General features: G+C 39.7%; 1 protein-coding gene across 1 annotated transcript in view; it reads right to left on the reverse strand.

Annotated features, from left to right (window-relative positions):
- Window positions 1-12,669, reverse strand: part of LOC143376532 (uncharacterized) — a 196,510-nt gene that overhangs the window by 83,736 nt on the left and 100,105 nt on the right. Inside the window, exon 3 of the mRNA XM_076827009.1 lies at window positions 6,615-6,750. Within this exon, the coding sequence (XP_076683124.1) occupies window positions 6,615-6,750 (136 nt within the window). The remainder of the gene's footprint in view (window positions 1-6,614; window positions 6,751-12,669) is intronic.

A 12,669-nucleotide genomic window follows, 5' to 3' on the forward strand; every position in this document is an offset into this window, starting at 1 on the left:
CAAATAGCCACGGCCGTCGCGATCGAGATCGTGCATACCTATTCTCAGGACCTGCGCGCCGTCTGATAGAAAACTATAGAACAGTTTTGGCGCAACAATTGACCGAATATGAGGAGCGAAGGGAAGGAAGACCGTTGGTGGTTTACGTAAACGAATATGTGCGGGCGGAAGACTCGATTCCAGTATCGGAACTGCTCATCCTAAATAGCAGATTCCTGAGATCATTTACCAGGGCTCGATCTCGAAGCGGCAAACGAAACTCGACTTCGACCTCTCTTATAAAAGGCGCAGCGAGAAAAAGCATCAGGGCCATTTCCAACGGGGAGAGGCAAACCTTTGGATTAGCTTTGATAGCACGGATTTAAGAGATGGTGCCGAGAACTGCTCGGTGTATAGTTATTATCGGGAATCGAGGCAAAATCTGACGTGGTTAATCCATTCGTACGAACGAGCTGGATTCGTAGAGCTTCGGTTGAACGCAGGGAGGAATTGCTCTCGCGGCTTGAGATGTTGTCTGACTTCTCTAATAGTACAGCGACAGCATACTCCGCATTGCGAGTGTCTTTTACGTGTCAATGCTGCGTTAACACTTTGAGCAGCGCAAAGTTTTGACAAATGTGTTGATGCAGTGGTGTAATTTGAATAGTTTTAGTTATTCGAAAGGAAAGAATGTCACGCCTCGTTGCGTATTTTCTGGAAGCGATGCCCGAAAGGAATTCGCTTTGTCGTGGCAACGGTGCGCGATGACGACCGAAGGGACACAGCGCTGCACGATTCGACAGCGCTATGCGATCGGCTTGACACGCTGGCATTGGCACGAGCGTGAGACACGCGCATTATTATAGTGACGTGTTTACCTTTTCTTGTGTTCATAACATCAAGAATCATGTCAACGCGGCTATATCGCATTAATTTGTGATAGAGAATCCGTACGGAGATTTTTTGTCCCGTTTTCTCCATAAACTCTGCGTGAAGAAATGGACTGTGCGACGCGGCCAGGGATGCTTTATTGATTTTTATCACAGTAAAGTAAACTAGTACCTACCCACGTTTTTTAATGTTTTATTTATTTAGCACTCAAACGTCCCGTAATAATGTTTGGCAATAATAGCAACCCTAGCTGTCGCTTCTGTCGACAAAGTTTTGTGCCTATCAATGTTCGAAAGCGAATTTATGAATGAATAACTAGAAACGAAGGTAGTTAAATATTTGAAAGTTTTTGGAAACTAAGGCGGTAGAGCATTCCTGATTATAAATCTTGGAAAGCATTTTGAATATATGTTTAATGGTAATTCAACTGTAAAGTTCGTTTGAACGCGACGAGCCTGAAGCCTTTGTCTGAAACGCTGAAAATAGCTTGTGCTTTGTACTTGTATTGTCTCGCATCCATCGTCTTTAAAACTTCATCTGTTCTTCGTCTTCGAGTATTCGTTTGTACGAAAGTTCCTTCAAATATTTACGTATGCAACATTCTCCGGAAAGTTTCACCTCCATCAACTTCTCGGATTTGAAGTTCCGGCTAAACTTCTACAGTGAATAAATTGGCGCATGGTTAGCGAGCTTTTACAAATTAATGAAACGTCGGTGTCAAAATGCCGCGGTTCTAGGTGAAACTTTTTCGAAATTCCATTCTACTTCCAAAGACAGGAATAACTAAAATTGGCTCCTTCGCGTTCGAGTAATATTTTAGTTACTTGGAAACGAATGAATATCAAATTTCTCACTTATGCTTGAGTAGCTAAGGACAGCAAACTGCAATCAGTGAAGACAAATAATGAACAAACCCTATATTTCAGCTAACCTCTTACAACGTGATTAGAAAGTTAAATGATCTTCCTTAAAACACACATGGCACCCAATATGCACAATGTAAGCACGATTAGTCAATACTCGTTACAACACCGTTCAATAATGTAATGTAATGGTTGCAATAGTGGTCGGTAAAAGATATAAGCTGATGCAACATTAAATAAATAAATTAAGGAAAAATGATTAGGACGAAGTTTAGCAACGTGTTAACTTTCATTGAACGCTTTCTACATATATTGGTCACGAACCTGCGTGGCTCCTGAAATAACTACTTCAACCTTTATTTTACAGTTAATGCTGAAGCTTTTAGATATGAGGTGTCTCATTCCATATTGAATTTTTTTCTGAATTTGTCAGCATCGCGAATCTATTGACACATTGATACTAAGTAGTAGGGTAGATGTCCCATTTACTGACAGTGTCCCTATTACTGCCACTTTATTCATCTCACTTAAAAAAAAAACGTAACGTATAAAGAATAGACGTATAAAGAATGTACTGTAATAATAAGAACAGTCCCGACTTTATGATAAATTCTTTTTTACACTATTCTTCATACGTTGCGTGTTTATTAAGTAAAGTAAATGAAGTGGCAGTAATAGGGACATTTACCCTATGTACCTTTAGTATTCGGGGTGTAGTACGACAGTAATGTACTACAATCCGGTTAAAACATATGTTCCCCTTTAAAGAATCAAATGTCAGCTTCAGAAAGAATTACTCTGAAACCTTGTCTCCCTTGAAACCATGTAACTTTACTGACGTAAATCAAGATGATAATGTCAGGTGACCCACTCTGTGTATTAATTCACACGTACCTAAAATTAATTGCAATATAATACACTAATATCAAAGCGTCATCGCATCCCCGATGAAAGTGAACTTTAATGTGAATGAAATATCAGGCTGCAACTTGAAAAAGGCACAGCTGAAAGTTGGAAGCTTCATCCAGTATTAACTGTTAAGAACCAGTGGCGTGAAAGCCACAAATGGCCTATAACTTTTGTGTTAAGTCCAGAACGCGATCCGACTCCGATGAAAGATCCCCGTTGAATCCACTACGAGGATATTAATGACCATGGACTTGGGTATTCTACGTCTAAACCAGTGCTGTCCAGCCTAAGCTCCGGAGCTTAAAGACATTCCCTTCTCATTGTTTCCCTCGGCATAATACCTGAACGCTATTTGACGCTATATCACGCGTGCATGCCCCACACAAACCGGGCGCAGTGTGTTAGGGGCAATCAAAATTGCATAAGGGACCACTTTCGTGGATATCATCCGTCTAAATTATTCGAAGCCCTGCCCGATGCAATTGGCGAAGTCTTCATTCGCCAATGAATATATTCAACGGAATAATGAACCGATAAACAGGCCATGATTTGCATTATATCGAATTCGCTACTTGGGCTAAACGATTGTCAATTGATGAAACCTAAATTCTGTTCGACCTGAGGACGCGCCAATTTCCTACCGAGGGTGAGTAAACCGAAACTTCTAAACTTCACGGATGTTTTAAGGCCACGACGCGACGTGTAGCTCCTCAGCGGCCGAGGCTCCTGAATATTTATAAGTGTGTCGTATAGGTTTGCTTCAAGGCCCACCTAAAGTGAGAAACTCATTTGGATTTTAATTGTGCTTACTATAGAAAGAGGAAGATAACTATGATGCAGCTATACCGATTACTGATGCGAACTGGGAACCCAGCTGCTCCTTCAACTTCTGAGACTCTTTCTATAACTAACAATAAGTACGGTAATGCAGAAGCATGATTGCGTTTCCGAACTCTAATTGAATTTTCACTGATTCCGAGCCCGATTGCTGCTTGATACCAACAAGTGAAGCTTGACGGTTTCTAAAAGTTCACCTGGCTTGCCAAGGCCTAGCTGGCTCGAGTGGCTCTGGCTTCAAACTTTTAAGAGATATCGCGCACTCTTTCCCATTAGACTTTCTCCACTTGACATTAGCAAAATCTCCCCATTCATCAAGTGTCCATTGTTAATATTAAAAATCTCAACTCAATTATATTTCAAACTCGATTTCTTCGAATATAAATTGCAAGTCTAGCATGGAGAGACCTAAAGCTCAATAGTAACACTGTTCTGAATACTCGAATGGCCTTCAACTCTGCCCACCCCTTGTTACCCACGACAAGTAGCAAACAGAAAAGTAGTCTTACTAGATAAGTCTGTAAGAGCAACCGTAATTAGTACCAACCACATCAACCATACTCCTAATCTCTTCTGAACCAACGCTTATGAAGCTATGAAGGCGTGCTGACACATAAAGTTAGAGCTTAAAAAGAGCAGGCGAACGTGTCGTCAACTCTACGGGCAGCAGCAGCTACACCTGAAACCAGCAACATTTTAATCCACCGTCGAGCAGCGCGGGTGCTCCCCCGCGAAACCAGCCGCCAGCGGAAAGAAACAGGGTTGTTACGCTAATTTACACGGCGTATTTGGAAAACGCGTAAACGTACTCGTGATCGCGCGCCGTGCACTGATTAACCCCAGAAGCGTTCCTTTGATGTCTGGGGGCGGCGCACTCGAGGAAATTAGAAACACTCGACGAATTTACGCGAGCGCCAGTTCCCCGACGCGTGCACCCACGTACGTATGTACATCTGCCGGGCGTGTACGGGAACCGTTTCGTGACAACGAAGCCAATGCACAGGTTCGGGGCACGCAACTTGCTCGGATCAAACGCGAGGCAGTTAATGACGTCGACAAGGAGAAACTTTCCCAGTCTAGTTGCACGCTGCTCCGCGGAAATTCGCACGGATTCAAGACAGACTAGGGATGCGCCAGGGGATGGCTGCGCGTGGAAATGTGCGTGGCGTTAACGGCCCGATGCTGCTATCGGGCCGCTACGTAGCTAATGAATTTCCGAACACTCCTAGCTACGTAAAAAGTTCCAATCCCGCGTAGGGTAGATCGGGGGCGATTGTAATACGGTAAATATCTCAAAATATATGACAGATATTAACACAAATTTTGGACATATGATGAAGAATGACGTTTCGAATACACACATCCATATCCTAGCAGTATAGATACAGAATAGACATGCATAGTGAAGAAAATAACTTTTCGATACCCTGAAGTAACATTTCTTTACTGATTTAAAATTGTAATATAAATACTCCCTTTGCAAGTACGTGTTTTCTCTATTTTTTAATATTTAATCTGGCCATTTTTAAAGTAATACTGATCGTTACTTATCACTTTTACCCCTTCGTGGTCACACCTTCTTATAATGACAAGTTGGTCACACGGGGTTCACTGTACCCCAGCGTCATTTTTTGAGTTACCATATTCGTATTTTTGAATCTTTTAACTTTTTCAGTGATAATTGTACGTTCGGAATACTTATACAATCATGGTGTGATAGTTTTTTTCTAGAAATGTAAATTTTGATATGATAAAATTTGTAGTTGAAAATGAGCGATTTTCCACGGTTGTGGGAAAAAAGATCACGAAAGGGTTAAGCAAATCAAATGAAAAATGGGTGCAATGTACTGAATGTAAGGGTTCATCGCATGAAGAATGCATCAGCCAAAACGTTTTCTATTTCTGCCACAATAGCGACACCACGTAATTTGGTTATACAGTTTTTACTTTTTTCATTTATTATTATAATTAAAATCAATGAATATTTTAATTTCGTAAAGTTAAATTTGTGCTACTATCGACTCCATGCAGTCTTACTACCGCCCCCGGTCTACCGGTGGCTCTTATTTTCGACTTTTGAACTTTCTTCGCGGCATCCCCGAGAATAGTTCCAAATAATAAAAAAAATCTATGTAAAGTTTGAGCCCGATCGGATAACGGGAAAAGTAAAAAGTAAAAAATAATTTTTCCCCTTATTTAATCTACGACTCTCAATTTTTTAAATCGACGCCCAGATTTACACAGTGGAAATGATGAGGCGCCGACATTAAAAAATTGAGAGTCGTAGATTAAATACGGGAAAAAATTATTTTGTACTTTTTAGTGCATTTTTACTTTTTTTTAAGTCGGTTTTAATTTTTTTTCAATTTTTTTTTATTCTGATAAAATCGATTTTCGAGGCGCGAAGATGCCTATTTTTATTTATTTCGGAAACTAGAGTTTGTACATTTTAATGTTGCGGTTCAGTCCAGAAGGGAATATATTTTGAACTTGCTGCAAAAATTCAATCCGAACCTCGGTTTTTTTGCAATCACTGCAAAATAACAAAAAACACACATCACGCTATGTATATTTATCGCAATTTTTTAAAAAGTTTATAGTATTAACAAATATTACCCAAAAGTACTAGTCACAATTTATATTCATGTCCTTGTAATTAATTCCCCCAGGAGTTACATTTTTACCAAATCTGACTGCCTAGTCCCCTGAAACTTCCGACTAAATTAAAACTGCAATAAATTTGCAACGTTTTCAACAATTACCTCACGCAGAGTAGATCCCCCAATACTCACAAACCTCGGTGTAAACCCTCGCTATTGTGTTCTTATAATGAGTAGTGGAAAGCCCCTTCCCATAAAAGCTTCTCACCAGCATACAGTAATCGCGGCACGCTCTGTGGTCACAAATCACTCTATAGACTCGAAGTGATCCTCTGACGCGATCCTGCATTGTGCACGCTGTAATACGGTGCGTTTCGGTCCAAGCGAGTGGATCGCCCTGTAGCTCGGTGAAACGCGGTGACCTACGATGCCACACGCGCGCGCGAATCGCGTGCAGCGAGAAGGAATGGGGATGCCAGTTGGGAAGGGCAGTCGGGGGTCTGTACTGTGCGACGTCAGAAAATCGTGTACTTACACACTACCGTGAGATTCTTCGAGACTGAGGCCGTGGAGAAGGTCGGCGCGTCCGCCGTAACTTCGCAGCTGAATGTACCCGAGAGACCGAAGTCGACATCCCGCAGCGTTACCTGGCTCTTGTTCGAGTTGGCAACCTGAAACAGAGGACGACGATGGTGTGCAAAATGAATGCAAATGGGTATCAGCCGCGACGACACGCGTTATCGTGCACGGCCTGAGAGACGGCGGAGCCCTGCTCGTCGATTAACGATAACTCGATTTACCCGGCACGGTTATAATTCGAATTAAATTCCGCATGGCCGCGGCTGACCAGCGAATATATCCCCGCGTCGCTGCACTGTTTGCGCGGAATTAAGCGAGCACGCGGTCCATTGCCTTCTTTCCTGGTCCCACAAAGACTGGGAAAACTCCAGCCGACGATTGTCTGCACGGGTTTACGGAGACAGTGGGTTGATGTTAATCGAGGGGGATATTCATTCGGTCGCAGTATGGTGTAGCTGGCGGTCTCAAGTTGACGGAGAACGGTGGAATGAATTTGTCGGGCGACTTGGGATGCTTTTCTGAATTTGGTGGGAGAGTGTGTAGACCAGTAATTCGAAATAGTATTGGGGTACTAGAATGAATGCTGTGGATAGTTGTATTTGATCAGATATTTCATGTGGTCTACGAATAGTGCTTTGAATATCGAAAGTGGAAAATTTAATTTAAATTCTAGGATTATTGTAACACTATTTTGATTGTTGAATGGGCTTTTTCAGTGTTGAATTGTTTTATATACTTTATTTTTGAAAGAATTGAATTGCAGGAATATTTGCGTGAGATCTGTATCTTAAGGTTTGAACCTGACCTGGGCATTTTTGAAACGACATTTATCTGGTAACTTAATAATAATATTTCAAATATAATTTCAATAATTAAATATAATTTCAATAATTAAATATTATTTCCAATAATAGGTTACTTTATTTCACAATTATTTCCCCTTCGAAGTACAATTGTGTTATTTTATTTCTGGAAATAATTTTGAAAATAATTATCTTGTATCTAATAAGATAATAAAATAATGAAATAAGACTCATTCGATAGGTTTAACTTATGTATTTCAATCGTATCGTGATTACTTTTCTGATAATCCGATAATAAAGGATGTTTTCCTGAGGAATAATTCTATTTTCCTCACCAGTAGAACGATTATTTTCTTTCGAAACTGTGTTAGATGGTTCCAAACAAAAATCTCTTCCTGATGAATTTTTGAGGAAACCGCTGTACAAATTTCTTGGAATAAAATCTTTCAGTTGTATTATCATGACGATGATTTGAAACAAAAAAATAATAAAATAGTTCGTTATTTCAAATTGATATCAATTCAAATAAATCAATATTTTCTATATTTTCAAATAACTGTATTATAAATAACGAAATATTATTTCAAACAGCTATTTCTTATTTTAATTTCAAATAAAATTTGCCCAGGTCTGGTCTGAACGCGTCTATGTGGAAGATTTGAAAAGAAATTGGTTCTTTAAGTTCATCAAATATATGCTTCGCAATGACGTGTGCCGTTCAATTATTTATTCAAGTTAGCTTCTTTATACAGAAATGCTAGTCGAGTCTCCGTTTGTGCAGTTTGAGCTTCGGTATTTTCAGAAACACGCATGCGGCTCGATATATATTCCACAATGAAATGTAAGGGCTACTTAAAGTCAAAGTTATTTGACCTGATGCAAGTGAAATATACAGGGGCTAGAAAGAATTGACTTTAAATCTCTTGAGCATGTTTTATTGAAGCCCATTTGAAATTTGACTTGCAGACTGTAGATATCAATTCAAGAAATCCCCTATTGCGCTTCCGAGCATGCAGGTCGTGCACTATTATCTAACATGCATGAACCATGAGATTCGAACAATTTTTTAGGGTCCTGATAGGTGCCACTTTATTATTCAGAAACCTTCCCTTCGCTAAATCCTCGATTTTACAATAACATTACTCCTGTATAAATTATTAATATCAAATAACATTTAACTTCAGAACTCTTGATAGTGTCAGATGTCCTACAGTCAGTGAAATAAAAGAACATTCCAAGCTAATATCTCTAAATCTAAACGAGGTATAAAATTGTCTGCTATTCGAGGAAAATATTGTAAAATCAAATCAAATCTTTTAAAGAAAATAACATGTAGATCATTTTGAACCCCCAAAATTGTACCATGCCTCTTTAAATCTCTATTTTCGCACTACGCAAGACGAGCAAGTAGAAACAGTCAGTATGCAGTCAGACGCAGCTCGCAGTTAGACCCGTCTATCGCCGCGCTTCAAATTAATTTACACGTGTATCATTAGAAAACAGATTTTTGCAAATTAAGAAAACATGGTATAACCTACAGGCTTTTTTTTTAAAAAAAAATATAATTTTTTAAATGACACCAACCTCCACATGAAACAAAATTTCCATACTGCGATTTACTTCAAAGATATTAGCCGCAATAATCTAAATTTTGCGATTGATACTCTTTTCGTTAACTTAGAATTCAATCGAAATATGGCTATACTTAAGCAATCTGAAGCCTACGGATTGCCACAAAGTAATACGATTCGTATCATTATATGTATTAATCCAATTACGGAGTCCCTTTGCTCCCTATTCCGCGTAATACCTAATCGAACGAACGAGCACGTAGGTACCCATCGATCATTAAAACACAAATCATTATTAACGAATGCACGGTACGGCAGCCGGCATTGGACAATCGGAATGGTCGCACAAAGCTTATTATTTACAGTGAATCACGAATTGGACGACAATTCCGTTTGCGCGTTGCAATTAGGACGTCGCATTATCTGTCGCGGTTTGGGATGCTGGCTACTTTTAGAATAGGTACGTGCCATTTCCATCATACCTACTTGTGGACAGAGCATTTTTGCACACCGTTAGCGCGCCTTTAATTCTTGTTATTCGTAGGCACGAGAACTACGCGCGATAAATTCGAGCGTGTAATAAATTCGTATTAAGGCGCGGCCGCGAAGAGACTTTAAAATTTTAAAGCCATACTTCCACATGTGCAACGTGCCACATTGAATACACGTGAACCATTCAGAAAAGGTCTTTCAAGGGCTATTCACTGCTGGGCAGAAAGTTTTTCAATTAAAGATTACTTGAAAGTGATATCATGATGCAGTGAAAAATGCTGGCTCACAGATACTCTATCTTCCATTTAAACTTACTGAATGTAACGCCACTGAAAGCACATATTAAATGTGGCCCTCGCTTTATTGCAATCTATACAACTCAGATAATTCTTATAAAAGTGGCTTCAAAAAGTTAATTATATTTATCATACTATGCTTCGTATATTTATTCCCCACGAGCCAAAGAGTTCCTTGAAATTCAGCCTTCTTGACAAAATTAACATGTTACAGCGTGCTCTCGATTAGGTACCAAGCTACTCCATTCTTGTCCCCTGCATTTCGCAAGTATCCAGGCCCCAGCTAGGTGCGCCGAAGGAAAAGGATGCTCGCGAACTTCAGCCAGCGAAATGTTAATATCGACGCAGCGCGCGTCGAGACAAAGGGGATGCTTTCTTTTTTTTTTTTTACTAAACGTTTCCCCCGGCTGGCCAGCCCCGAGAACACCACTCGAGAAAATCGTCATTTTATCAGGAATTACCCAGCACTCGAGTAAATTGGCTCGATGAAGCAAGCGCGAAAGCTCAGACACTGAGAGCAAGATAGCGGTTAAAGGTGGAGCCGAGGGCATCCCCTGGGAGAACAGGGAGAGTGGATCGTTTCATCGAACTGGGCAAAGCGAAATATGCATAATTAGCGAGATTTAAATAACGATGCACGGGGTAAACAGGAGGAGGGGACAGCAAAGGGGAAAAGATGGAAGGCTACCTTTAACGAGGGCGGAAGAAACGCGAAACAAAAGCAAGCTTTCTGTCTCCGCTGGATTTATGTGCGTGGAGTGCACGCGATACAACGTGGATGAACGTTTGGCTAAAGGTATGGAAAAACTGTTCATTACGAGCACTTTCGACTTTCTTTTTTATCAACGTTATTAAGTTATCAGCGAATGGATGTTGGTATTACGCGAGCTTCCGTCCTCGTGCCATAACTTTGTTCATAGATTTTATTGTACACTGCTGTTGACGTTTAAACTGAATTTTGAAAGTGTTACAACGTTTTTTGGAGTTTAATTCCAGAAGGAACAGTGATTTATTAAAGTGAAAGGAATTAATTATAGATTCTCTTTAAGTATCCCAAGGAAAAGTAATAATATGTGGAATAATTCGAATAATTCGAGGATCTTTTAAACGGGAAATGAGATGAATATCTAATTCTGGAGGAAAAACATTCTGTCAGGAATGAAAGAAATAGTGTATGCTTGATTTTTCGGGGTTAAACTATTTAAATTTCTGTAAACGATTAGCTACTAATGTATTTTATACTTTACAGTCAGGAACTGTGAAATAACTACCTCTCAAATATTACAAGTGACATTTTCAAGCTTGTAGTATGTTCCACTGAAATTGAATGCTTCTAAGTATCATGGAACAAAATTGTTCACTAAGTCTCCTTCAAACTACTTATTTATAAGTAAGATAAATAATGCTTTTAAAGGTTAGATTTAAGCTACCACATTTGCCTGAATAATCCTCAAACTATTTCCAGCAGAATATGTATATCTTTTTTGTATTATAGTCAATATTCTATTATATTCATATAGCACGATAAGACGGTATGCATGTATATTTAACTCACACTTATCAATGATCGAAATCAAGTAACTTTTAACTAGAAGGGGGCACTAAGCAACGAATTAACAGTTGCAATTTTGCGATAACCACTAAAACAACTAAAGCCTGTCGAAAACAATTTCATGGACCTCTTTTTACTTTTTACTTTTTCCCCATAAAAAATAGATGAAGCCAACTATAAACAAGCGTGGACACTCTAAACAAGTAAAAAGCATGCGGTTGGGTAAGTAAAAAGTTAGAGCTCGCCGTTATCAAAGTTATCTCTTGGTATCTGTATCGAACGAGATGATCCAGTGGTATCTTCTCCGTCTGCTTTTCAGCAGTGTTTTTCGGCTCGCGCTGCGTGACGTGGCCACTGCACATTTCTCTCAGTTAGCGAGTGCAGCAGAGGACAGTCGCATATGCACCGAAACGATAAACGTAAAAGCGGCATGCACGGCGTTTGCAGATCGTTCGCTCGACCTCGAAACAACAGACCCAAAACCGTTGCGTAAACGTGCGCGCGAGTTTGGATCGCTCGCATCGATCTCCGCCAGAATTGTCATTCCGTGAAACTGGTTGCCCGGAAATGAGTGAACGATGATAAAAGCTGTGTTTCATAGTGATTACAAACGGTCAAGTGTACTGTTAGCGAACAGCGACCGCCACGACGCGCGGCGAGATGCATATAGCGAGGGAAAAGAGCAAGCATGTAGGGAGGGACTTCATATCATTATCATGGGTCCCATATTTCGTGTGGTAAAGATTGGAAAATTCTGTGACTCCATTGGGAACGCCTTACTACTCTTTTCAATTATTATTTCAGCTCCCAGAATTGCTTGGCACGTATAATTAATGCGATACATAATTGAAGAGTTCGTGTAGAAAACACTGTAACTGCCTAAATAAAAAAAAAATTATCAGAAAATGTTTTACGTGCCAGTGGTAATACTACAGTATAGAATTTGTTTTTTGGCAGTTACAGTGCTTTCTACAGGGACTATTTAATTCTAATAATTTTAGTGAGCATCTCCAGAGTTCGTATATTTTGTTTATAGCAGGCACAAGTTATTTGTTTTTCGTATTAGGTAAATACCATGTACTATCCACTAGGGCGGAGCGATACTATATAGGAGAAAATTTAAATTTGAATTTTCAGTTGGCCTTGATGTGGGATAGTTGTCTTTTGATTAACCAAACACAACTGTAAAAATAATTTGGAAATATATTCATGTCTGCAGGTTCCTTTTTCTCATAACGCAGTGCGGACCTCTCTATATTCAAACGTGATTATCTAAAAAACGATTGGAAGCACGATA

Source organism: Andrena cerasifolii, chromosome 14, assembly GCF_050908995.1.
Source record: "Andrena cerasifolii isolate SP2316 chromosome 14, iyAndCera1_principal, whole genome shotgun sequence".
Taxonomy (NCBI): domain Eukaryota; kingdom Metazoa; phylum Arthropoda; class Insecta; order Hymenoptera; family Andrenidae; genus Andrena; species Andrena cerasifolii.